The sequence below is a fragment of the Dromaius novaehollandiae genome, chromosome 25, assembly GCF_036370855.1.
Source record: "Dromaius novaehollandiae isolate bDroNov1 chromosome 25, bDroNov1.hap1, whole genome shotgun sequence".
In the NCBI taxonomy this organism is placed as follows: Eukaryota; Metazoa; Chordata; class Aves; order Casuariiformes; family Dromaiidae; genus Dromaius; species Dromaius novaehollandiae.
Window position 1 is genome coordinate 5,102,402 of NC_088122.1, and position 27,948 is coordinate 5,130,349.

At 47.6% G+C, this 27,948-nt stretch overlaps 1 protein-coding gene across 3 annotated transcripts in view; it reads right to left on the bottom strand.

The window, feature by feature from the left end:
• Positions 1–989: 989 nt before the first annotated feature.
• Positions 990–27,948, bottom strand: part of REXO1 (RNA exonuclease 1 homolog) — a 43,215-nt gene continuing 16,256 nt past the window's right edge. For all 3 annotated transcript variants that reach the window (XM_064497205.1, XM_026111195.2, XM_064497206.1), the window contains exons 3-16: positions 24,342–24,443; positions 21,694–21,895; positions 20,801–20,964; positions 19,458–19,595; positions 18,323–18,446; positions 17,090–17,203; positions 15,772–15,909; positions 13,046–13,159; positions 12,260–12,333; positions 8,623–8,733; positions 7,933–8,048; positions 7,594–7,732; positions 4,877–4,997; positions 990–4,122 (exon numbers count right to left, since the gene is read on the bottom strand). In XM_064497205.1, coding sequence (XP_064353275.1) covers positions 4,034–4,122; positions 4,877–4,997; positions 7,594–7,732; positions 7,933–8,048; positions 8,623–8,733; positions 12,260–12,333; positions 13,046–13,159; positions 15,772–15,909; positions 17,090–17,203; positions 18,323–18,446; positions 19,458–19,595; positions 20,801–20,964; positions 21,694–21,895; positions 24,342–24,443 — 1,746 coding nt within the window. In that variant the 3' untranslated portion in view covers positions 990–4,033. The remainder of the gene's footprint in view (positions 4,123–4,876; positions 4,998–7,593; positions 7,733–7,932; positions 8,049–8,622; positions 8,734–12,259; positions 12,334–13,045; positions 13,160–15,771; positions 15,910–17,089; positions 17,204–18,322; positions 18,447–19,457; positions 19,596–20,800; positions 20,965–21,693; positions 21,896–24,341; positions 24,444–27,948) is intronic.

Below are 27,948 nucleotides of genomic sequence, written 5' to 3' on the forward strand. Positions count from 1 at the left end.
GATGAGCTGCAGGGTCTCAGCTGCAGCCGCAGCTGCCGGCGCTCGGGAGGGGGGGGATTGCTTCAGGTAGGGTTTTCCCTGCCCCAGGTTTGCAAATCCCTGCCCGCTCCGGAAAGCAAACCTGCGCTGTGTCAGCCCCCCCCCGCGTGGCAGCAGATGACCTCCAAAACAGGGGACAGCAAGAGGAGGGACGAGGCCGGCGCGGGAAGGGATGGCGCTGGGAGAGGTTAATGCCGGAGCGCAGCTCTTCCGACAGCTTCGACGTCCATAAAGGTGGCTAAAAACACAGGTCGGCTGCGACTTTTATGGCACCCTAAGTAACCGCTGCCATCGCCAAGCCATAACCAGCACGTTAAATAAAACACATTGCCAGTGAGGTCATCTAATAGCCTATTATTTTTTATTTGAACTTTTTACCTTCACCTCTTCCGCGGCGCTGAGTCAGCACCTTCGCCTGCCACTTTAATTCCTGCCCCATTTGCGAGATTGATCCGGGCTCTCCTGGGGAGCGCGGCCGAGCGGAGGTGCGAGCCGGGACTCCTGGGCCCTCGCCCCAGCGCCGGGACAGAGCAGCGGGTGCTCAGCGCGGCAGCGAGAGGTGCAGGGAGCCGGCGCGATGCAGCCCCGTAGCTCGGGGCCGGCACGGAGCGAGGATGCTGCGGTCCCAAGGAGATGTCACCTCTTGGGTGAGCAAGTCTTGCTCCCCACGCGGGGCTCCCGGAGCAGGACAAACCCCTTTCGAAGGTCCCATTGGGGCACAGGCATGATGCAGAGCCCAAGGGAAGAGGTCGGTCCCCGTGGTCTCCCCGAGGGTGTTTACCCGCTTCCCAAGCCGCTTCGTGAGGACACGGAGGAAGCAGCGGTGCCAACGAGCCCAAGGGATGCACACGCAGAGCCGGGAGGGGAAGGGGGTGTTCGGTCCCTCCCGGCACCCCCGGCACCCCCCATCCCCGCTGCCAGCAGAGCAGAGCCAGACTCGGGAGCGTGCGTCTAGTCAACACCCTTTTATTAAAAACAGTTACAAAAAGTTACAGGTTACAATATGTATATACAACCCAAAAACCTCTCGCCGACCTTACACTATCAACTCGGGTTTTACAGCGTTGCGGTGCCCGGCGTGGGGACGGGGGACGGTGCTGCCAAGGGCCAAGGACAGCGCGGGGGTCGCATGCCTCTACCGCCCACCCGATGACGTGCCGCGGGCTCGGACTCGGAGGGAAATGGTACTTCGGATGCAGAGCCGGGAGCGAGTGTCTCCTTTCCCACCAACATCCCACGCAAGGACGAGGCAATCCTGCCACGGCCCCGTTTTAGAGGGGCTCAGCTGAGCCGCGCAGGAGCAGTGGAGAAAGGAAGGGGAAACGACCGAGATCCCCTCTCACCTGGCCAGACTCGGGCTTTAAACCTGGAGGAAAACGCACTGCGCCCATGCTCTACCTTTCCCCGAGCTCAGCTCCCTCAGCCCAGCGAGGAGGATGCCAACACACCAGATGGACATGGGCCACATCCGCGGAGAAAAAGAGGCGCTGGCTTTTGGGGGAGCTGGGACTGCATCCAATATTGGAGATCCTTGACGTCAAGAGCTGGCTTGAAGACCTAACACAGCTACAGTAATGCATTTCACTGCGGAGACAGGAGAGCCGTACGCTCGGGTCTCCTTCCTAGGGTTGCTCCGTCTAAAGCAGCATCACTACCTGCAGAGGGGACGGGGACCCAGCGCGTGGTGGGCTGCTACGGGTACACTCCATCACTGAGCCAGGGGAGGAGATAAATGGGGTCTGCTGAGGGGAAGAGGCACAAGCAGGAACAAACCTTCCTTCCCTGGTTAGGATGCACTGAACCTTCCACCTCTCCCCCACGGCCTGGGCAGAAGGATGAGAAGAGCATCGCTCCCTGCGACAGCAGGCAATGGGAGAGAGGGACAAGACAAGGTGTCCAGCGCTCCTCCACGTGGAAGCCCCAAAGCAGGGAAGGAGGTCGCAATGCTTGGCGAAGGCAGGCTGCAGGGAGAGCTTGACACGACATGGCCTACAAACCGCTGGGAAAGCCGCAGGGAGCTGCACAGCCCTAACTTTGGGAAAAAACAGGCTGGGACCTCGTCACTGCCCACCAGAGAAAGCAGAAGGGCTCAGCGAGAACAGGAGCTTTTGCAGTCCCCCATCCCTCCTGGTGGCTCCAGCAGGGAGCCTGGCAGAGCACCGGACACCACGTCCTCACCTCTAAGGACAGCGACGCTACGGGGAGAAGCTCCTGGGGCTGAGCGAGCACAGACCTGCCCATGTACCAGACCTGGGGCCAGGCACCGAGCTGCCCAGGCCAACTGGCCCGAGAAGGATGCCCGGCCCATGGCACACAGCACACGGACCAGCACTCCTCCTCACCAGCAAGGGCACGGAGGAGGGACAGCTCAGAGGGACGTGCTGGGGGGACACGCAGCATGTCCCCTGGCTGAACCCACAGGGGTGTGAGGGCCCCGCTGAGAGCCTGGCCTGGTTCAGATAGATAGAAAACAAAACCCAGCAGCTGCCCGGCCCCACTCCCGTGCTGCAACTGTGCTGAGATGCTACCTGGACCTCAGCTAAAGGAGAACGTCTAAATTAGGGACCATTTCTCTCAGCTCTGTTGTTCTCCCCAAAGCAATGGGGCCCTGCCAGAGACCCTGCAGGCAGAGAGAGACCGTCAGAGCCTTTGCAATCCACCTGCATCACTGCCTGAGCTGCTGCAAGTGAGACAGAGAAACTATCGACAGTTGCTTTTGTCCAGGAGGCCAAACAGAGACAACAACTGGCTCTTCCGCTTTTCTTCTTAAAACATCCAACATGTAAACTAGTTTAAAAGAACATTTTCACCTATTGCTTTTGATCTTCCCTGCATCAAGTCCCTGCTATCAGGGATGAACTGGTGGGGAGCCCTGCATGCTTGCAAGTACTGTTGGGGCACCCTTAGGTGCCATCTTAGCAGCACCCAGGTCACCCCCAAGCCTTGATCCCTACGTATGAGCTTGCTGGAGACACACTGGAAGCTCAGCAGCAAGGGGAAGGACAGCTTGTCCTGGCCTGCAGAAAGGAATTGCCTTCCCCAGCAATCACCATGCCTGCTTTTACCGCTCTCCACCCCACCATGGCTCCTGCCCTGGAAGGCTGCAAGTCCTCCCTTGGCTCTGGGAGCCTGATTTGTCACAGCCACACTGTCCCCTGTGTCACTACTACATGCACTGGCCAGGGGCTCCCTGAGGTCTGGGCAAGGTCTGACACTTGTGGCTTCTCCCTTTTCCAGCTATCGCAGAACTGGGACACCAGCACTCACCAGAGATCACCTGGGTCATAGTAACTGTTGTCTCCCCTGACCCCAACTCATTCTTCAGCCTGCTGCTCCCTCCGCACCCTCTCATAGGCTGCCTCTCTCTCTCCCCCAGCTCCGGCTTTTTCTTCTGCCATGGGTCCGCCCTAGGATCTCTTTCCAGATGGCTTGATCCTTGACTCTCACCACCCCTTGCTTGCCGTTCATACACCAGCCATGTAACCCATTCACTTCACAGCTTCCTACCCTGCGTTCTTCCGTTTCTCCCTTCTCCAAACACTGAGGGGAAGCTACCTGCTTTGGAATACGGAGGCAGTTTAAGTTGCATTTGAAAAAAAAAAAGAGATCTGCCTTTGACTGAACCAGAAAGATCCTTCCATATGTATCCAACCTACCTCTAAAAGCTTCTCCTAGGAACCAAGAAGTTTCTCTCTGGTTGCGCTATCCAAAACCGCCTTGCCATGCCTACAAGGCAACTGCTGTATCACAAAGTATTCCTCAGGTGGAGTCAAAAGGATCTGAAAGCCACTACCTGGACACAGGGACCCGCAAGCAGTGAGCTGGTGCCGTTCATCTGCGCCAGCAGCAGTCCTTAAGTCTCATAGATACCTGTGAGTGCATGGGGAGTCTGGGGTAGCATGCTGCCGCGTACAGGTGGACAGTGTTACTCTGAGCATTTATTGCACTGCTTCAAAGAGGTGGAGGAGGAACAGGAGAGAGAGGAAAGCGCAAGTCATCGTTTCACTTTAGCATCTTCTTTGATCTTCCAGACCATCAGCTCCATGCAAGCTCTGGCATCCTCACTGGAGTCATGCCCTTCCACTGGAGACAGAAAGACAAGGACCACAGTTAACACCTCAGCCCAGCGAGCCCCTCTGCCATCGAGGGGCCACCTGTACAAAACCACAGAGGCTTCTCAAAGAAAGTCCTGTCTGACACTATTGGCCCAGTTGCTCACTTGCCCTTTGCTGCTGCGAGTATGGGTGCAACCGTGGGACACACGGTGAACCAGTGGGAGATTGAAAGTAGAAGAGTTTCCACTAAGTACATTTTTGCTGGACTTCATTCTGAGCCTGCTCCCTTGTTTAAATAAGGAATGAAATGCTGCTGCTCTGCAGGCCCTGAGGCTAGGGAGTAGCTGGTCAGAGAGACCTCAATTTCCTCAGCGGTATGTTTACAATGTGCTCAAGGAAGGTGGAAAGGAATGTGCCATGCTTCAAACGGAAATGCCAATCTCAGTTTGCCAGAGAGAGAAGGGAGGGCATGACATGGCCTTGACAGAGCTATTCCTGGCCGTCTTACTCCACCTCCACGTCCCTGGTCCCCACCCAGCACAGAGAGGGAAGATGGAAGCGCTGCAAGCCCTCAGCACAGGCTTCAAGCTAAATAGGTCTGTGGCAGAGACTTCACAGGCCGTCCCGTTCACAGCTACGGGCAGACACTATGCAAAATAAAGCTCAGGAGGGAGAGATGGGGCTTGGGGGGGGGAGAGCAGGGAGGGAGGCAGGTCCAAGGAACCTGCATCCAGGTGGGACGGGATGCAAGACCCTCACTCTCAGCTGCTCCCTCATCTCACCGTTGTCCTGGATGATGCGCTTGAGGTAGTCTGCCATCAGCGTCCGGAGAGCCCGTTTGTAAGGCAAACCCAGCCGGTGGGGAAAGACGATTGCAGTATCCACCACTGTGCCATGGATGAGCTGGAGGGAGGGAACAGGAAAGAAACATGCTTATTTTCCCTCTCCCACAGGGTCAGACATTCCTTGGCATTAACCATGCTAAAGTAATACCCTGGTCAGCCTTTCAGGCTCTGCGTAATGCTATCACCAAGCTCCAACCCAACCAGTCTTGCAAGAAGCTCTGGCTGAGTCAGAGATGACTCCCCCTTAAAGGATATGTGCACACCTACTTCCCAGGGCTCTGCCAGCCAGCGCAGCTGCCCTCAAAGCCCTGGCTACCCCATACAAAGTAGCAGAAATCCAGGGCTTATTCAGTTCTTACAACTCAAATGGGACAGATTAATCCCTAGTACCCTGGCCTGGAGAAGATGGCATACTTCTGAGGGTACCTATCACAATGGAAAACAAAGCCAAGGACCCAGGGACCACACAAAACTTGTTACACCCTTTCAACAGCTTGCAGAAAGCACGTAAGAATCAAAATTGTACATCACACTGCCGTGGGAGCAGATTTTTGCTTCTTCTAGGGAAAATGCCTAACCTTTGAGGCGCAAACCAATCCAAAAAATTCCAGCCAGAGTCTGTCAGCAATTAGAGTCAACAGGAAGTTTTTAACCATCACCGGCTTAACAAGCGCAGGATGAAATGGGTCAAGCAGATCTCATACTTCTGGGGATAAGGAACTATGAAGTGGATGGGAGGGAAGCCCTGGCCAGTCCCACGTTCGGGTCAAAGCGGCTGGGCACACAGCGGAGGCAAGAGGTTTGCAGTCCTCTAGGTATGAAGTGTCATCATGCTGGAGGCGCTGAGGATGCTGAACAAGTCAACATGCTACCTATCCTGTACTGAGGGGTCCTGTGGGGCCACACGCAACCAGAGCTCTCCCAAAAGCCACATTCGACAGAGTACATAAACATAGGGTAAAGCGGATTTTTTTTTCCTTAATCCTAATTTCTTACTCTTGAGTTAAAATGAGATTAAACCTCTGCTGGCCAAGAACGTGTGTTCAGTGGGAGCTGAAGGAACTTGGATGAAGGCAAACCCACACTGAGTTTAGGGCCACAATCCGGTATTTGTATCCCTGATCAAAGGCTTGCTCTGAGTCTCAACACAAAGTGACAGGACCGTGATAATCCAGTCTCCTCATCTGCCTTGACTCTTCCTGGGCACCAGCTAATGTTCCGTGACAATTCGTAACTTCAGCATTAATAGTTTCATAGCCCAGATCCGTAAATGCCTTAGAACAGCTGCAGTGTAACAGAAACAACCTGCTACGCTCTTTGGAGTGTAAAACTGCCAACATTATGGATAATCTCTCCTACACTGCAGTCAACTTTGGCACCCACCCAGGCACAATGATAATTACTTATGTAGATCAGGAAGACTGAGGAAACAGGATAATATAGCCTTAAATAAAAACTGAAATGCTATCACCATTTGGAGCTTGCCATGGCCATTAGCGAGATGTCGTCTTTACTGCCACAGCCTTCAGACATTATGACTTGACATGCCACTGCCTGTCACGCTCTGCTATATTGCTCTCGGGTTCACACTCTTGGCAGCGCCTGCCAAGCTAAGAGAAAAATCATGCCTCTAAGAGGCCAACACAGTCATCTTGCGCTGAAAAAACTGTAAATAATTTTTTTATGATGATGATGAACTCTCCGAGGCGCTGGGATAAAGAGTGCCATGGAGAGGTAAAGCGCTTTACGGACATTAAAACCTCCTGCTTCCAAACCACTGCCGTGAGTTGGCAGCCGCAGCTTCTTTATCAAAGAAGCTGCCTGATAAAGGATGGCTGGAGGAAGTTCTGCATTGTGAGCGTAGACTAAAGACTCAACTGCCTGCTGCGCGCTTTCTTGGTGACCCTGGACAAGCCCCCTGGGATGTGTGTTCGAGTGCAGGGGGAGACCACAGCCCTCCCTCACACAGGAGCAGAGATGGCCAAGAGATGTTCAGACCAGACTGACAAGGGCCAGACAAGAAAAAAGACAGATGAAAGGTCAAAACAGCTTCATCAAAGTACCACCACAAATCACAGCAAACTAGACAGAAAGCCTCACTTGGAGAAGACAAGCGTTTTAAAATTAGAAGAGAAACCACAAATAATTATCTCCATTGGCAGAGAAAAAGAGCTCTGTCCCGTTTCTAAAATAGTTTCTCTGGACATCCAGATGGCAGAGGGGACCCCCGAGCCTACCTTGTTCAGTGCCTGACCTCCTGGCTGAGTACACCTTCGCGGCAGTCAAAGGATGCTGACACCAACAGTGACACCAATAGTTCTTGACTACACAGACAATGGTTACCAGCAAATCATTTGAGATCAGTCCTAACAACCAGTCCCTCTCTATTCATCCTTCACAGACACCCCTGGAGAGGTCTGTCTCACTGGACACCAGCAATCACTAAAAACTGAGGTGAGACCGCAAGTACCGCACACGCCACCCACTCCTCCTGCTCTTCCAGCTCTGCCTCACTGGCTCAGAGATAAGACAGACCTACTGTGCCCTTCTAGCTCTTGGAAATAAAACACTTTCTGAATTAAAAGAAGGCACGTAACAGACATCAGGGCAAGAAAGAACTAGAGGAAGATGTAAATGCAAGACATGCAAGTTACCTTTAGTGCAAATAAGTCGCTTTCCAAGCTGTGCCCTATCAATATGGTATCTGCGCTGAACATGTTCAATAGGACGGCTTGGACGTCCCGCAGGGTGATGCTAGTGTTCTCCAGGTCCTCCTCTGTCACCCCTGAGAATCTGCAGTGCAAGAGCAGCGAGGAGGGTTTCCTTCACTAAAGGAACACCTCCAGGGCTCTGATGTCATCAGAGGTCGCCCAAAAAGTTTCAGCCGTTAGGAAGTGCTAGTCACTGGGGTCTCAGCAAGCGTTCCCCAGCAGTTCCCCCTAATTTCCTCATTCTGAGCAAGAGACCTCTGACCCAGGGAAGGCTGTCCTTACCTGGTGTTATAGTCCACCACCTTGGTGTCCGGTTTGACGAAAGTGTCATATACCACTTTCAGGTCAGAGTTGATCACGGTTACTCTCGTCAGCTCCAGTCCTTGCTTAGTGTAACACTGCAAGCAACACACCAGACATGAAGAGAAGTGCATGCCAACCACAGCACAGCCCTCAGCATGGTATCTACAGGACCATTCACCACAGCGCTTCAGCTCCCAAAACGCAGTAGGTCTAGTATAGCAGGGCCGATCAACATACACTGTTTAATACTGGCCAGTTAGCTATCATTTTTCAAGGGTACATGTGATTCCCAAATGAAGCACATGCTGACAAAAGTAATTCATAAGGTTTAATTAAAAGTTAACAGAACCTCTACATTTTAGAGTCCATAACATCATGAGGACACCCACACACCCCGAGTTCAGGACTGATCAGCCCCACTCTGAGCACTGGTTCTCCATACAAGCAGACTGGATCGTGCCGTTCCCATGGGCAATGGATAAGGGGCAAGGTCCCCTTGAGGCCATAACAGGCTTTTTCCCCTTCTGCAAGCTTCCAGCCTTTCGGAAGGAAGACGGTAGGGAGACAGAGTTTCCCTTCAGACATTTGTATTGTACCTTCGGCCTTCCTCCAAGCCTTATTTTGCCTGTGCGTTGCCTCTACCATTAGGACTTGCAGTTCCAGACTCACCATTTCACAGTCTAATGCGTAGATTCCAGGATAACCATCAGTTGTAGGCAACTTCTCAAAAGTCTTCACAAAGCCATCCAGGCTCTCCTTCCGCCCATCGTGAACGTGTTGCTTTGAGGGAAAAAGGCACATCAGTTGGCAGCAGGAACAAGAATCCATAAACTCCCATTTCAGCAAAACCTCCAACTCGAAAGAAAATTTTTTTATCATTTCTAGAGATTAATAAGGAATAAGGTTCACCTAGCAATGAGTCTGAGAAGTTCACCACAATGGCAAAAATAGCCAGAAGTGACCCCAATTCCAAAGACACATCAGAGCTAGTGGCATCGCATGACAGCTCACATAGGAGCAACATGTCTTACATCTAGGGACTAGGAGATGGGGATCTTGAATAACTTTCAACTTCCAGTTCAGAGTAGAGTTACTCTGGGAAGGCTCACACTGAAGTCTCACATGGATTTACTCCAGCTTCTGGGTCAGGGTTTAGACTGTGGAAAAGGTATCTCAGTGCACGATGCTAATCTTTAACCTCCCTGTTTGAGCACAGTTAGTATCACGTGTATCATAACCCAGAGATGGCAAGAGAAAGTCTAGTGTAATGAAGTACAAGAAAACATCAATGTGTCCAGACACTGCAAATAAAATCCCCTGTATTCCAAAACCAGACAGTTCACAGACAAACAAGAGCTACTGCCTTCTAGCACTTGAGGCAATAAATGGAGACCGTTTCTAACCACTCCTCATTATCCCCTGCTAAAGCTCTAGGGTCAACAAGATTCAGTACCGAAAAGCTCCCTGAGCTAGCAGGAAAACTCAGGGAGTGGTTTCAGGAGTGGCTTAAGCCAATGCAAGGCTAAGCCACTATTGCAACAGGCACTCCTTCTCTCCTCTCCTCCGCAGCCACAGATCCCACCCCGCACCTGCACTGGTACTACTTGGTCAGTCTGAAAACCTTCTTTGCAGAGGGAGTTTTAAACTGGATCATTGCACTAATCTGATTACCCTCATCACTGTACCAGTGAGGAAACAGGAACACACAACAGAGAGCAAGGCAAAGATCGCAACTGCCCCTTTGTCCACTAACATGGTTTTAAGTGAAATTAAAACCACGGCACCACACCCAGAGGTTTCACTATCTCTTCCTTATTCCCCAGTGGGTTTTTTTAATACCTTTTCAGAGTTTTTCTATCCCTAAGTATTAACACAGTTGCCCACAATCACACCAGTCTCTGGGCACAGCCTCCTCCATCATGCTTCTCACAAATCTCACCCTACAAGGAACCACATTGTACTTGGCATCATCCCAGGACAGGAAGGCTGGAGAGGTGAGGAACAGAAGTGCTTGTAAGCTGAAACCTGAAGGTAGAAGGATAACCAAAGCAGGGATTTGCATATTTTCCTGTACAGATTATTACTGCAGGTGCAGCCAGAGTAGAGAGAACTGCATCATTTGAAGTTAACCGGGCAGGTGGGCAAACAGGGAGTCCGATCTCTCCCTGTATCCGAAGTCAACATTGCTCAAAGGCTGTGCGATTCATCACTTCCCAGGAGCAAGAGGCCACGCTAGACAATTTTGCATCCAAGCCCCTGAATCTGATTGTTTTGCTAAACAAATGGATAGAGCAGATGACCAAGCCAACAGATAGTAAATGCTTCTCTCCCCTTCAACTCGACCCCTTCCCTCTCTGTGCAATGCAATATAACAGAATGGAAGAGGAAAAAAATCCAGGCATTGTGCTACAATAGCTGATGCTCAGCAACCCTCCAATTCCTCCTGAGAGGAGGACAGAAAAGTTGATTCTGTTTTTCAGAGCAGAGAAAGAACCAGCGCAGTTCTCACAAAGAACAGCAGCCCCACACTCGTAGCTCCTGGGCAGCTGCAGGTACATGCACAGCTCTGTTCTGCCATCTCCTGCCACGCTTGCTAACTGCACCATAACCCAAACGGGCACATCTCAAATATATTTGGAAGGAAAAGACAAGGCAAAGACTCAGAAATGCTCTTCTAACAACCACAGATCTAGTCACTTAAGAGTGTCATGATTACACATATTTGCTGTTTTCAAAGCCCTCCTTCAAAGCTGAAAAATACTGTGCTCCCCTGCTAGCCCAAACATCCCAACTCTCATTTCAAATTCTCATCCTGAGCAGGCTGGGTATTCTGATCTTAATTCTACCATTACAGGATGCTGTGAAACTCGCTCAGTTGGATGAGAAAACCAAGAAAATCAGGATGAAGTGATCTGTAGCAGCACAACAGCAAGCAGGAGGCAGATGTGAAAGGATGCCTGAGCCCTGGAGCACTGGCACATGCTTCATCGAGTAAGAGGCTATTAGAGAGATTGTATGTTTCTTAAAAGGCCGTGGGGTTTTACGGTCTACAACAGCCATGCAAAAACATGCAGAGAAGTCATGTTTTTATAGCCCCATCAATTTCTTCCGACTTCCCTACTCAGTGTTTTTTTTTTAGAACACTGATTAAAAAGAGATTCTAATTCCAAATGAAAAAGTAATAGGAAAAGTAGCAGCCTGTCTGATCCCCATCCGTATTTCAGACTGGGCAGATCAGGCCTTTAGGGCACACATGCTGACAGTCCCTCCTACTTTGACAAACCTTGAATTTTGCTCCAGAATTCATTTCCTAGCTCTAGCATCTGACCAAGACAAGGACACACATCTCCAGAACCTACAGTCAGTCTTGCTGGCCCCGTATTGCCCTAGGTCTTCCAAAGAGTGGGACAAGAAGGCATCTTATAATAGACTCATTCTGGAGCCCATTTCACTGGACATGAGTCTTTTAGATTTCCTCTCACTTGGCTCTGCAGCATGTTCCTCTCCTGTGCAGCAGCTGCTGAACATAAAAACGCCACTGAAACAAGTGACTAGGCCCAAAGACCTAGGGGAGAGGCAAGAGACAGATCGTTCCCTTCAGTCAATGGTTTGAGACAGCATCAATGATGCCAGGCTAGGAATCCAATTCTCAGTTGCCTATAGGAAAAAAAAAGCACCTGTGCAAAGGCATCAGAGCGGTCTGCTCAATCAAAGGGCCAGAACTCAATTCCTAAGCAGGTTTTTCATGCTGCTTTCTAGTCCTGGGATCCTTTTCCCACCCAGGAGAAGCAACATTTATGGATTACAACAGGCTTCTTGGCACAATTCCTCTCCTTAATACAAAGGGCATGCAATAATCAGAGAATTAAGAAAGGATTCACCATACAGCACGAAGTTACTTTAGCACAGGTATCTGGGAAAGGAAAAGATGGGGAGAAAAAAATGTACTGATGCTCTGAATTCAAGGCCCCAAGCCTGCTCTTTAAAATGAAAGTCCCTATTTCTCACTTCTTCAATGTTCTCCCAAAGCAGCCTGCATCTGACCTTTTGCTGGGCAGCTTAATACACAGGCATTTGCTTAGAACAAATGAAACCACCTCACTCGAGACAACTGAGGCTCCTCCTTCTTGCCCCACACTGAATTTTCCTACCTTTGCATAGCTGAATACATTTAAGATGTACTTGTTTTTTCACTTAAGGGGAGCCACCATTCTTTTAAAGATTTAAACAATGACTGCACAGCCATCACCAATGCAACAGAGGACAAATGTCACTGAGAATAAAAAGGTGTTGCTCAATTACTTACTTTAGCAACCTGGCAGCCCGGTGAACCCACAGCTCCTGAGCAGCAGCTGTAATGAGTTTCCCATCCACCTGGCACTGAAAGAGCAAGAGACAAGAGTCAAAGAGAGGAGGCTTGTCAACAAGAGACCTAAACTTTAGCTCACAAGTGCACACTTATCCTGGATGAGCACAGCAACAATGTGTCAGACAAAGGGGACAAATAATTACGGATTCACACGCAGCCATCTAAAGTGTTTAAAGCTCTCCACCTCAGCCAGACAAAAGCTCCAGAAGCTACCTACCAGCCACGGCGCAGATGAGCAGAGCAGTTTGACTGATCTGCCCATCACAGCAGACTCACTGACCACAGAGGCTTTGTTGGAAAACTCCAGCAAAGTTCAAACTAGGTCTTAATGCAAATAAATTCAACCAAGTCTCTTGGGCAATGACAGAAGCGTAGCATTCACAAACCAGGCTCCTAATAAGACTTCTCTTTCAATGTCCACAAAAATGTTTTGGGGGCTTGTTTTTACCTTGTTTTTAAACTGAAAGATCAACCACCTCTGCTCCAGCCCCATATTCACATTTTAGGCACCACACCACCATCCCACAGCATCTTTTTGTGGGGCTACGTCCTAAGGAGCTGGGCCACCCAGTGACAAAACTGGGAACTGCCACACACACGAGTTTGACAAGCGCCAAGAGCCACAAAAGGTTCCAGGGTAACTCAAAGGATACGTAGCCTTGGTGTTCAGAGCCAGAAAACAGCTAGCGCATGACTGAGCGAGCCCCTTTTGAGGAAACCTACCCCTCTGCTTGCGTAGCCTTCCCCAGTGATGGACACACTCCTCTTTGCGAATGCAGTTTCCAGAGGCTGAGACCATGTACTCCGTGCCACAGCGACAACAAATCCTACAGGAGGCTTTCAAAGAAAAGAGGAAGAAGAGTTAGGTCACTGGAAATCCTGTGCCTGTTGAACTTGGCCAAAACACAACGAGCAAATTAGTCTTGCTCAAGCCCCAAACACTGGGGAAATTCACAAATAAAACTTTTGCTTTTAAAATGATTCCAATCGTTGTTTCAAACTCCCATACAGATGCAGCAGTTTCCCTGAAAATGCAGTCTTCTGCAGCTCAGTTTGCACCCTGAACCACTTTTCAGAGGCAAACTTAAGGCTCCCTAGTGCTTCTCTGCTGTGCAACATCAGCTCCGACACAGTTCACATGCACATTATTTCTCCATCCACAGCGAGTTATGTTGTACTTCAACACAGTTTAAAAAAAAAAAAAAAAAAAGGAAGAAAAAACAAAAGGATAAATGTGTAATTCTTTGGACATGAAAAGCTAATGAGGCCTGTTTTCCAGGGGGTTCATGCCTCGTCACTTCCAAGTGGTGTCTGAGTTCTTCGTGGGCACAGCTTTTCTGTAAGGATTCTCTAGCCTCTAAAAACGGGAACGCTTACAGACCAGTAAGCCCTCTGGGAAGGCAGCTATGGACTTCTCCCTCTTCCCTTTGGAACCTTTTCTCCTACCAGTGAGGCAGAGGTTGGACAACTGGATCAAGAGGACAAAAGTCACACACACCTTGGGATAAGTCTCACAACTCCAAGAGGGCTGTCCAGCCCTGACATGGAAGAGCAGGATATCAGGGTACCACTGACTCCCACCACTCATCGGCTACCACATTCCCACCTCCCCTCGACTCAGTGTTTTGTCCAAGTGTGTTTTGATGCTCTCTGCCACCCGAAGATTTTGCTACACCGCCCCAAAGATTAGTCACGCCTGTTAGTACTAAAGTCCTGAAAATGGAACTGAGAACTGTCTTGTCTGCGCCACTTCCTCCTGTTCACATGGCAACACAACTCCTTTTGGCTAAACTTCACACCACGAAACTTTGCCAGGTATTTAAGCACAAAGATGATGTGATTTATTCTCCTTGGTCATGGCCAGCACTTGGAACCACAAGCTCTAGTCTTTGAACACTGACCAAGAAGTAAACCTTGCACAGCCTCTGAAAGGATGCATGCCCAAAAGCAAGCGTTGAGAGGTTGCCGTCTGTGCTTTCATATTGCCCGCTCTTCAAAGAAGGGAGATGCAAAAATCCACGGGAAAAGAGCTGATTGCCATGCTTCTGATCTCAAAGCAACTCCCTCAGTTCCAGTGTCAAAAACTGACCTGCTAGCACACTGTCAAGTCAGAGACAGCTCTGGCTAACACCAGTATAGCCCATTTTCATCTGCTGACCACTGTCACGCAGCATGTCGCAACCACCTTAACAACAAACTAGCAATAGCTTCAGTTAAACAAACATAAAACCAAAGATCCTGTAACATCTGCAAGAAACTCCAGAAACAGGATCAGGAACGTGATCTCAGAATTGTATAAAGCAGGTGGCTGGTTAACTGGAGAAAAGGGCTCTAACAAATACAGTACTTGACAGCGTTAATGCAAGAAAGCTTTCGTACAGGTTGCTTCAGCAACCACAGGACAAATGTAGACACAAGGTGTTAACATGGATGAGCACTTAACACACTTTAGCAAGGTCTCTCCAAAGAGATGCTCAGAGGAGCCTGGCAAGGCACCTCAAAATATATCCTTTGCTCTTTTAAGTACGTGTTTTATCCCTGCTGCATCACAGCCCACTCTCACCAGCATTTAGGAAGTGTAACTCCTGCTAGAGGACTTCAGCAAAAAAAAGAAGAAAAAAGAAAGAAAAATAGAAAAGAAAAGAAAGAGACAGACAGACAGGTAAAGACTCCATCCAGGCCAGGGAAAACCTTTGGGATTGTTTCATCCAGCCACAAAAAGAGCTTTCAGAAACTATTTGGCCCAGCGCCATCAAGTGACCAAGCTGAAAACTGCACAATCCAAAACCAGCAGGCACAATGCACTGGCAAACCAGCCTGGTCTGATGTCCCTCCATATCATACCACAACAGCAGTTCATAGGCACAGAGGCCCTAAAAAAATAAAATAAAATAAAATAAAAGCTCCCCCCAGAAGAGGAGAGCATCACTAGAAGCTGAACAGGAGCCTCTCAATTTTCCCTACACCAGCAGCACATGGTGTCCAGGTTAGTGCAACAAACTCAGCAGTTTGACTGAGGGAGAAGTCCTAAAATCTGCACTGAGCAACTCTAAAACACAAGCCCTCAAAGCGGGTGGTCAAAACCAGTTTGTCTAGGGAGGCAACCTGACCAAGACCTGCTCTTTGGCAGCAATTATAAGCCTCAGTATCATAGCGCTACATATCACAAACCATAAACTGAGCGTCAAAAATACATTCTCGTGACATGCCAGCTGAAGGAACTTGTCCTCCAAGAAGGCAGAAGACTTCTGCAGCCACACTCCTCTGTGTCAGGCTGTCCTGCAGAGACATGGTCACACTCCAGGGAGACCCATCACGACAGGAGCAAATGACTCATGCTGAAAACAGTAATGTCTTTATGGGAAAAGACTGGTTATAAGTGGGACAGGTGTGTCCAGCTGCAACACGTCTAGCAAACCTTGCAGAATGAAGTAGCCAGCAGAGCTTACAGTCAATAGTTTTCTTCTCCTCTGCAGTGAAAAGGACAGCGCGGCCTGGCTTCTCTGGGTGAGGCATTGGGTAACCATTTTCCTTTAGCTGCTCCTCGGTCATGAGATATTCCTTTAGTCGCCGGTACAAGGCAGCTCCTGCAGACACCAAAGACAACACTGAAGCCACATCACAGAAGTGGGTAGCATTTCTCCTACCATTTTCTGCTTTATCAAGCCTTCCGGAGGAACTCCCGCTATTCTGAACTTGTTCTCATTGCCTTTGCTCAGTATTGACAGGGAGATAGGTGCTGGAGCAATGTTCTTCATATCTGGTCATTGGTGCACAAGCTGATTTCTAAAGCCTTCAACAACCAGCATTAAGCTGCTACGTTTGGAAAACCCGGCTGAAGTGGAATTCCTTCAAAGGATCCATTTTCAGGCCTTTTTGTTACGAACGTGAGACATTTCCTATTTTAATTTTTTCAACGCTTTAACTGATAAACTGTAACACAGCCCAAAGAATACCCCTTAGAGGCCACCCACAGCTAGCTAAAAATCTCATTATCAGTTGCTTTTTCCTGCTGTTCATTTCAGGCTGTTCGTTTCATTCCACAGCGACATTATAATTTCCTACACCCTGTTCAATATCTCTGCTCCAACCCTTACGTTAAACCCCTCCAGTATCGCCACGTACCCTTTGATGTTGCTTAGCTGAGCTATACAGGCTCTTTTAAGCTTTCTTCACGTCAATTCTTTCTGCTCTGTAGCAGCCCTGTCTCTTCTGATCTCCCCAACAATTTGCCTACATCTCTTGGCAACCAAAACGCTCATAACTGATTTGACCCAACATGGATAACGCTCGTGGCACAATCCTTTGGCTACGATACGACCTTACTATGACATTCGTAAATGTGAAATTGAGCCCTGCAGAACAGATGGAGATATTAGTAAGTTTGCCTTTAATCTCACAGGCACAGCATAAAGTACCCCTCTAGGGCAGGAAAGCTGAAGTAAAATCCATGCAGAAAAAAAGTCCAAAAGTCAGTAATGTCCAAAACACAAGAGGTGGTTCTGATCAGCTGCTGATGCTACATCAAAGCTACGCAGACTACATCAATGAACTCACAGCCCAAAGCAGGAAAGTAAAGAAGGAACTAATCAAAGCAGCATACCATTTTACCAAGCGAGTCTGCAGCACCACACTACAGTTAGTAAGAATTCATAAGAATGGCCCAAAGATAAATTTCACTTCATGCATTGACAAGATCCTCCTCTCCCCATGTTATACCTGCAGCTGTAACTTCCAGGTTATAGCATCACAGGAGCAAGGTCTTACCTGTTAAATCCTCTGCTCTCAAGCTTCCTGACCGGTTTAGAGTAAAGCTTGTCTTCGCAGCAAGCTTCCCTCCCAGCACAGCTTCATGGGACACCACTTTCTTGTTACTTGTCTCTGCAGTGGAAAGAGGGGAGACACAAAACAGGACAGAGATCAGGTGCAATCTTGGAAGAGTAGGAGACATCTGTCCTAAAGTTTGGGGCACTGAACACAGGCAAAAGGAGGGTTAAATTTATCCTCCTGAATTCTTGGTCTGCCCCAGAAAATAGCACATGTTAGGTAGTGGTGGCCTGTTCCTAGTATATTCATTCCAGTATTACAGAAAGTTTGCCGTTTGCACTGTCGGCCCACAGCAACTTTTCTAAGAGCAGACAAGGACATTTGCACAGTTCCCCAGGACACTCCTGTAGCTCTGCCTGTTTGCTCCGCACACCAAGTCCCCCTCCTGATAAAAAAGCAAGAGAGGGCTGAGCACAGAGCAACTCAACTCAGTCACGGGCAAAGTGAAATAAATGACTGGGGGGCTGCGTGGTGAGATTACCCTCGCACAGCGGGAAGCTTTGCTGTTAAGTCCCTGCAGACCAGACTCCCACGCTGAATCTTTCAACTTCCTTTAGAAAGGCTTCAGAGCTCTGGAATATGCTCAACACATCAGATAATGGCAGACAGGTGCTTTTTACTAATCATTAACTGGCAGCCCTCTCCTAAAGGCCAGCCTCCCAAGTTCAGCCACTCTGACTAATGGCCATGAAGGTAATGAAGACAGAGGGGAGAAAAGGGAAGAGACCAGGGAAAAAAATTCACAAGAACAGCACAAATTGATTGTTTAATGTACCCTCTCGAGAGCCAATAATGAAATGTCTTAACCCTCTTGGTTTCTCTCTTGAAGCTTAATGTGTGTAACAGATTTCTGCGGTGATGGACGAGTCTATCACTTTGAAGGCATCATGTGAAAGTTACTCCATTAGCGGGGCTTTTCATTTTAAAGAACTTGTGCTAAAAAAAAATCCATGTGGCATTATCTCCATTTAGGTTCAGACAGCCAACAAAGCATTGCAGGACTTGCCTCTTGAAGGCCCATTAAAGCTTGCCAGACTATAAAAAGCTAACTGGAGTTGTTTAGCTTTCAGCATAATGCTTCTGAGAAATGGCTCTGTCTTTTCAACAAGTTTCTCTCCGTGGCTTCTAATCCAAGCAGGGCTCCGATTATTAAACCACAAATGTGGTACGTACTGTTCGTACTGGTCGGGGAATTGGGCGCTAGGCTCCTGAGCTTCTTTAAGGTGTTCACCGCCACGTTCAGGTAGATGTTCCGACTGGTGCTACGTTCGTAAGCCACCTTCTCTTCAGACAGAGCCTGCAAATAATGCAGTTCGTTACTACGTACTATCTTTGCACTATTGTTTTGGGAAGAAAGAATCCAAGCATGACAGCAGTACAGCTGTCCTGTCAAGGGACGAAGTAATAAACCAGAATATGGCACAAAGATATACTGGGTTTTGGGCCTGTTTAGGCAAGCCAGAGAAAGGGTAAAAAAAAAATGTATTAAATTAAGGGTTGGAAGAAGCATTTTCACATGAAACTTTCCCTAACAGATTAACAAAGCAGCTCTGGAAGCTCCTGGGAAAGGCTGCTTCCCCACTTCAGCGGCAGTGCAAGGCAAAGGTCTGAACTGGACAAGAAAAGGAAGTTTTCCGGACAGAAATGAGGGCAAACAGCCACTCCTTGGGTGCAACAGGAACATTCCCAGGGGAGCGGTGAAGGGGAAATCCCACAAAAGAAACACTCATGGAATCAGTTTTGCAGACAAAACATGCCATATGCTGCCCCTTTTTTGCCCAACTAACACCAATGGCCAGGAGTTTTCAGTAAAACACATTACTTTCAATTCTGCTTTTGGAAATCCAACTATAATATTCCCTACTGCTAAGAGGCTCCTTAAAAGCCCAGAAACTCCTAAGCAACAATTTTTACCAATTACATCCATCTCACATATTTATCGAATGCTTAAATTCCAGGAGGAGTTTGCCACCGTACTAGTCTCAGACTGAACCCAGAGCAAAGGGGCTTTTTTTCCAGGCTGACCATAGTGTGCATCCCCCTAAGTCCCTGCTAGAGATAATTAAAAAGTTTGTGCATGCTCTCCTAATGAAGAGAAAGATGGGAATTCCTACTTTGAAACTACACTGGAATTACGCTTTTTGTTGTCCAGACTGGAATTTTTTAATGCCTGGCTCCTCTACGGAATTATATGCAAACAGCAGAGTTTTCTGGTTGTGCCACAAATTCAGAATGTCTCAACCAATGCAGAGAATATTATTCTTTTCTCCAGATTTTTTACATAAGAAGCAAGCACTGGTGTACCAACCTTGTCAAACGCTTCCTGGGAGGAGGAGCAGAATTTCAGGCACTCATCAATGAAGAGATTAAGATACCTTTGACGGATGTTTGTTGGGACTTTAGCACCAAATTCTGTGGGAATAACTGGCCTCTGTAAACTGGCGCTCTAGTGAAGAGACAGAGATAGATTATTTGGGGTTTGAGAAGTATGCAGCTTTGAGACTGTCACATGTGCTGGTATGTTATTAATAGTGGCATGACTTCCTTTCTGAAAATCTGCTCAAAACTAAACATAACATGCATCATCTTCAGTCCCCAAAACACCACCTGAAATTTTTGTACTCCCTTCAGTATTTTAATTACTTTAAAAAACAACCAAGTTTTACTGTACAACTTGTAGAGCAGTCAATTAGCCCCAGTGGCATTAGTCACACCACCACATTTACATATGCAAACATCCCAGACCATGAGAAAGATTGCATTTACATTAAGAGAGTCAAGATTAGCAGGGTGCCAAGCACCAGGCTGTTAATCGGAGACATGAACACATGATGCCAACGACCTGCACGACAGAAATGGGTTTCTTTTCAGTACTCTGACTGCAAAGAAGTGAGAATGGCAGGCCCACCTCTGCCAGGCTCCCAGACCGCTAAATCAGCACATTTTCAGTTGAATTCCTGTAACTTCACTGCATTGCTTTCCTTTTTTATGCCAGTCATGATGCTCCTGAAAGAATTTTCACCCTTCCGTTGACAAATACATGCTTCTAAGCAGTTACTGATGTATAAGAACTGCATGTTGGGCTGAGTCACAATCTATCATTGCAGTTTTCCATTTAGCACCAGCTTATCTCCCAAATCACACAATTTGCCCCACTGCTCATGGGGAAAGGAGAGATTTCTTTGCTGAGGAACTAGCAGCAAAAGGACCCTAAGGGTGGGCAGGTATTCAAAAGAAAAGTTTTTTCCCCCCCAAATATTAACTACAGCATGAAATTAAAGTGATCACATTTTAATTACATAGTCAGTGGGGAGGACATTAATCCAGCCATTCCATTCAAACAGGAGAGAGACAAACAGCTACAAACCTAGCCAGCCAGCATAGCAGAATGCTCAAAAAAGGGGAGATCAATATTCAATGAGATAAGAGCTGCCTTTAAATATTTCTATCTTTTTAAGCTCCTACCCCTCAAATGTTTTATTTTTTATGCAGTGCTATCTAGGAAAACTACAGGAAGAGAGAAACCCACTTAATCAACCTAAGCAAACATCACTCTTCAGAGAGTGCTAAGTTTGCAGCAGAATGGATTAATATACTATCCTCAACGGGGAATGGCTACAAAAGAGACTGCAAAGATGGATCTTCTTTTACCTGTAAGGAGGGAACATGCGCTATCCTTTTCGGCACGGTGGTGCTGGTGGTCTTTGAAGCCATCCCAGCTAAGGTGCAAGCCTTCAGAGAAAGGGTGGGTGCTTCAGAGTCATTGGAAGGTGTGACATTCCTGCCAGGAACAGTCTTCTTACTACCTGCAGGGCCTGCAAGGAACAGAAAACGTATTTAAGTAGAAATCCTATCACAGGGCTCGCTCCAGGTTGCCAGACTGATCTTAATATGAAAGAACCGTGCTGCAAGCGGTGACTTTAGAATGGGAGCCTGTCACTCCCCAAAGAGATAGGAAGTGGGTGATTTTACCATCTTGCAGGACAGGATGGAGGAACCCCCTGGCAGGAAATGTGTGTGTGGGGGGTTGTTTGGTTGGTTTTTGATTTGGGGTAACTGAGTTAGGGCAGCTTAAAGAGCTAACCCTGTCAGCTACAACGCATTAGCTGCCCATCACGTCAGCTCTGAGCCCTTCCAACTACAAAGGGATACTGATGAGCATAAATTAGTGCTTCCCGCCTGTTCATGACACCTCCTCAAAGGCATGAATGGAAGAGCAAATGAGGAGCAAACACTCCCCAGAAGGAAGAAACAGGAAAAGAAGAGTGAGGTAAGCGAGGCTGGGTGAGACAGACCCACCTAAATTGCCAAGAGGGAAACAGGGTTGTACTTCTAGTCTGTTCCTTTTCAGAAAGTCATGGGATTTCTCAGGCCGGGGAAAGACCTGCCACTGGTCCCATTAGGCAAGGATTCAAATCACGGCCAATGCTACACATCTCCCGTTAGTTTCGCATCTGGAACTTGGAGAAATTCAAACAGAAGGCAGTGTCTTTTTAACAGCGGGGAGGACAAGACAGCGGTTGCAAACAACACTGGTGGCTTACTTTGTTTGACTGCTGCGGCAAGGGCTACGTTTGGCACATGAGCAATCCTCTTCTTTTCTCCTGGCAAAGAAAGAGAGGCCTTTTGAACGGCCACAGCCAGCTGTGCCGCCTGCTGCTGAGCCAGCTGGATCCTCTGGTAACAGACCTCCTGAGCGGTGGGGGGACGGTACGGCCGGATTACGGGCTTGCTCGGGACCTCGGCCTGCACAGACACAAAGGATTCTAGAGCCACCGCGTCCACCCGCCCAAGCCCGCACCCTTCGGCTTGCCTTCACCCAGGAACGGTCTCTTTTCCTCCACCACTCTGTTAGCAAACACAGGTTTTTGAGAGAGCAGATCCCAACTGCCTTCCAGAATAAAATGCTTGGAGTTGCCCACCAAAAGCAGTGACATTAATTGTTCAGCCTCCAGCAAGGCCTCCCCAGCATGCTGGGCTCTTCCTAAACTGAAGGCTGTGTTTGAACTGCAGTGTTTAATGGCCAAGGTGCCTGTTCTCCATCGATGTGTCTAACCACTTCTGGGACTCTGGCAAAACTCTCAGCTTCTACAGCATCTTGCACTAGACAATGAATCTGCCCCCCTGCTCCTGAATTTCACTGCATGCTTCTCTAGTTTACATGGCAATGAAAAAATGAACAACTGTTTTCCATTCACCTATGCTACATGATGCAGAATTTAACAGATGGCATCTACCCTCTCCCTCCTTCCATATCTTTCCCATGCTTAAGAACCTGCGCGATCTATCCTCATATTAAAGCAGCTCCCCACCTCTCAGCAGCCTTGTTTCCTGCTCTCTAGCTTATATATCTATTTAAAAGCCCCAAATGCATGTATTTATGGGATTAGAGCACAAGCCATTATATAAAATGAGCTCTGATTTTTAAACAGGCTCTGCCTCTGCCTACTTCTGGAAGCATTTCATTGCTTCAGCCATTACCTGCACAACAAGTTACGCACGCATTTTCTTTGATGTCCACATTTAGGTTGCAGGAAAGGTGCCAGAAACTACGTCAGCAAACAGAGACGTTTTCTGATAGCAGGACAAGAGAAACAGCAGTAGTACAAACTTCCCCGCACCACTTAATGTCCTTTGAAATCTCAGAAACGGGCCTTTCTTCCCGAAAGGCCTTCAGAGCACAACGCACTCGCACAGCCCGTTTGTAACATGGCGTTTCCGAGACCGCAAATTGGGGTAAGCTGGCACCTCCTGCATTCCCGGTCTCTGACGCTTACACCACCTTCTGGAAGCCGAACTGAGTGCAGCCAACCATTAAACAATAATTACAGACTTCCAAGTGGGACAGGACGTTCATTTGCTGCCTCACCTCCAATTCCTTCGGCCCACCAGTCCTCCTTGGAAACTGAGCTACAACTCAGCTCCCTTCCCTTCTAGTTGTTCAGGTCTGGAGCTATAAATCACAAGCGAGACTGAGCAAATATCCGACTCGGAAGTACGTGGCAAGCCACGAGCCTCAACTCTGCACGGAAAAGCAGCAGTTCAGGTCTTACGGCACCTCCTGAACAGACTTGGCAACAGCAGCAGAGCCAAGCTGGGATTCTCCAGGGAACGTGCGCTCCGGTGTGCGTGAGCACCAGCTGTTGCTGAGCACACCAGACCGCTTCTGTTTGCCCGTGCGATGACTGCTCTGGGGCTCACGTCTTTGGAAAGCATTTGGGGATCAGCTGTCACATTAAGAAAACGTATGTAAAGATTTGTATGTGTCTAAAAGGCACCTATTTACAATAAATATTTGAGTTAATGAATTTCCAACCCATTTGCTTCAGTCTCTTATCTCTTTGCCTTGCAAGAAAGGGTCCTTATCAAAGCACACAAACTGGCTGAAGATATGTAGTTAAATAAAACGCAAGTATTGACCTCAGGGCTTCAAATTATTAAAAGCAAAGAAACCTTTTCCAGGCAGAGAGGAAAAGAAGAACAATTAATTTGGGGCACCCAGCTCAAATCAGTGCTGAAGTCTCCACTGTTATTCTGCTGGAACATAAAACTGACTAATCTGTGCTCAGCACCTGGTAGGAAATACATTGGTGAAAACATGAATTAAGATCTCAGTGAGAAACAGGAGAGGAAAAAAGAAAAGCAGTGTCCTCATGGCCTTTTTTATTATTCTCTGTATGTAAAGTACTTTTGCAAGTGTGAAAAGAAAAGTATCAAACAGGAGACTGTACTGGTCGAATCAGAACAGATATAAATATGGTAGAGGATTTAAAAATCTCACAAAATTGCTAGATCAATCTTTTAGCTTCACAAGACAAAAAAAGAATATCATCAGACACACGCTTATCTTATATACAGGTAACTTTTATCTAAGTGATATAATGAAGCTATACTGCAGAAAAATGAGCACTCCAAGTTTCAGTGAATTACAAGGTGCAGAATCCATTTACCCTTCCACAGCTTCTCCTTGCTTTTATGAAAGTTTATTAAAGTTTTGTTGCCAATTGTAACAGATGCCTATGTTTTTCAGAAATCAGAAAGAGGAAAGAAACCTGACATAAAAGGATTCCAGCAAAAACAATTCACGCTTTACTGCCTGAACCTGGAACTGCATCATTTTCCAGTGTCCTAACAGGACAGAAAATGCTAACTTTAGACAAACTATACTTTTGCTCCCGAGAGCTGCACTTACATTTCCTTGTTTGACAAGGTGAGAGATCCTTCTTTTCTGGCCAGGAAATAGAGTAGTCAAAGTATCTTCTGTCTTTTCTTCATTTCCTTCCTCTTTGGATAGCTGGAAAACAAACAAAAAAGCTTCCAAAACTGAACAGCCTTAAGGATCCCTCTCCAGGGGGAGATCTGAGGAGTCTCCCTTTGGGATAACAGCAAGTCCTTGCAGGTGAGGACAAACCTTGATCAGCCGCTAAACTACCGAAACAAAACTAGTTTTGAACCCAAAACCCACCAGTGGAGCCACTGAAGAGCTGCATTATTGTTCCCACCCAAGCAGCCTTTCCATGAGCTATACACTAAGCAGTTCTGGCATGATTCATTATGGGCTATTCCCCTAACTACCATGAAATGCCCTTCCCCTGCCAACCATTCACACGCACACACCCCTCACCTTTTGTGCCACTCTTAAGATCTTTCTTTTTATTTTTTTTTTGTAGGAAACTTGGCTGCTGGTTCATTTCTGCCCCCTGCACAAAGTGCTTCCAGAGCAGGTCCTCAAAACACGCCTGACACCAAACCACCATACTCCTAACTCCACATTTAGGAAAACATTTCTCTGCAGCTCTACCCACAACCATATCTGCAGAAAGGCTGCGGTAACAAAGACCCAGGTGACACATTTGTAAGGCCAGGAACCCAGGAGAAAGCAATAGCACCTCTCCAGCCACAGCTCGTTCTCAGCTAGCATCGCAGACTTGCTGCTGGGGGGGGGGGGGGGGGGGGGGGGGAATTTGAAATATTCTTTGAATTTTACTTGGCTGTTCAATTATACAAAACACACTTCATACATCCACTTTTCAAAACTTTACCTGCTCTCCAGTCAATTTTGTTTTCAGTTTTCCAACACAGCCACTGGCAAAGCTCTGAACAGAGGCAAGACTGACAATCCTGAAGAAACTCAGAGATAGAGCTGAAGGCCAGATTTTGGGATGAGCTCAGACTCCACCTGAAGAGAGCTTGTTTACAAATGCACTCATCATCACAAGGACATTTTGGATAAGCACCTCACCCTGTGAATCACTCAGCTCTCTAGGAACTTGATAAGTCTGTTAATTCAATTACATTCCTAATATACTCTCAAAACTCTGTCCTTCCAAGTGGAGAAGTACCACACTGCTCCTACCTACTTCTCCTCCAGATTAGCACATTACTGAGATCAGACCGCATGGACCGCATCTATAAAATTACTCCATAAACAAAAATAAATGCTCAGTGAGCAATTCCACCCTCCAGAAAAGCAGAGGGCATGCAGGTAAACTACTCACAGGTACAATCTCTCAAAGCACCTCTCCATTGCAATGCTTGTTCTGCCTTTTCCAAAATAGGAAAATCACATTTTTGTGCAAGAACATAAGGTAATGCATGAGCAAAGGCCATTCACCGTGGGAAACGCACAGGGCTGCTGACGGCTGAACATTCCCGCTACGTGCCAGAACGAACAGTTTGAAGGGAGCGACAGTCCTCGGCCCAGAGCTTTCTGAACTCGGAGCATTTTGAATCATTTTGTATTTCAAAGGCTCTAAATTGGTAATATTTCCCACCATAAATTGTGTGCACTTAAACTAGTTTCACTTAAATTAGACTATCTGAAGGAATAGTAGCCAAAGCCAATAATAAAATTCTCTTTTCTAGCTGGGTGTTGCACTAAACACTGAAGAACGAACACCTGAATTTTAAACAAGCAAAACCAAGTGATGCTTAATAGATCAGAACAAACCATTACACTGATAACTGCTTTATAGTTTCTTCTATGAAGGAATTTCATATCACTGTAAAAAACATCTTTACTTGTCAGCAAGACAGACCTCTCTCAGAACAGACTGGTGCCATTAAAGCAACTGAGAGTTCATCTGAAAAGCTTTAATAGTTCAGCTATTCAAACCTTACAAGTCCAGCTACTCTTTTCAAAAGATGAGCTCTCCTCCCCACGCTGCAGATCCCATTTACTTTGCCCTCCACATACAGATTGCCACAACCAGAAGGATTTTGCCCACAGTCACTGCAAAACTAACAAAAGCCTCAAAATTTCTGATGGAGGTTTTAGAGAGAATAAAACTCAGTGAGCAATCCTACCAGAAGAAATTGGTTCTCCACCATTCGTGGTTCATGCTGCACTCACCCTGCCTCTCTTCCAGATTAATAATCCCAAAGAGAGCTTAGTTCTGTGTGAAGGTGTCTAAACTGGAACACACTGGGGGCCCTGGTGCACATCTGCACCTCTGATACCTTTGGGATGCAGTATCCAGCGGGATGCAGGAGGAGATACAACTGCAGAAGAAGCTGCTTAACAATTCCCTGGATTCTTTTTTTTTTTTTTTTAAACAGCTGCTTCCAGTCTAATTCCCCCAAAACACCTCCTCTGTATGCAAACAAAATCATCCTGACCGGAAAACCTGAGCGTGTTGAGAACAAGTCAAACAATCCTGTCCATTTACAGGCAGTCACTCCTGGAACTGAGTCTGCTCTTGTTGCTCAGTTGAATTCATATGTCAGAAGATGAGAGATGAGTTTTGTTTGCTCCTACTTCCCCATCTCAGAGGCTGTTACAGGATCACTGCCAGCAGCAACTTTCTAGTTTGGGGGGATTTTTTGTTTGTTTGTTTTCCCCCTTTGCTCAGTTTCATTTTAAACCTCAGCAAATGAGGCTCTTGCATCCTCTGGGGACCACCTCACAGTCACCGGCAGAAGCCTCTTTAGCTAGATGCTCTCTTTTTACCCTGTTTTTCCAAAATCCTTGTACCTTTCAAAGCTATTCTGCCTTCCACTTCTTACTTACACCATCTACACAGCACACAGAGATCCTCATGAAAGAATTGCAGTAAGCATTTAAAATGGGGAACAGCAATTTTGGGCGGCTCTGAAGCGTCCGCTAGATAACTGCCCAGTAAGCCTTGAACGGCCAGCTTGAGCTGATACGGTGGAAGTGAGCGGCCACCCCTTCGTGGGGACTCTTTGGACATCGCATGTCCCTCACGCTGCATGAAGAGGATCCAAGCTAGTCGTTACCCCTCTGCAGAGGGTTTCCCTCACTCTGCCCTCTCCTCTAGCGAGGGGCAGCATTACTGTTACTGCAGAAAAACAGGAGCGGCTTGTCCAGACAGTGGTTCAGAGCAGCTGAATTCAATTCCCACCCGCCCTTAGGAGTTGTTTTTCTCCATCAACCCAAGGAGGCTAGAGAGAGAAATCCAGCTTGCCTGACTTCGCCTTTGTCTATAATTCATCCCTACCAGTGTTAACGACCCTGGCTTACCTGCACTCAACACATTGTCCTCCTTCTACCTGCTACTGAGCTTCCTAAACTATGTTGCAACACAGAGGCATTGCCTGGATTAACCAACCCAGATTAGCCCTGAAAGGCCCATGAAATACACTTTGAAGCCCTTCAGCAGCAATCCAGGCAACCACAGCTCTTAAACCAGATGGAGACAGAAGTAACTGACAACCCTGCAAGGCAAAGGCCTTCCACACTGAAGGTAATTAAATCCCTACACCTCACAGCACCTTTCAACTGGTGGCAGGAGAAGACACTTTCTTGCAGCTTCTGAGTTGACATAGTAGAAAAGAGA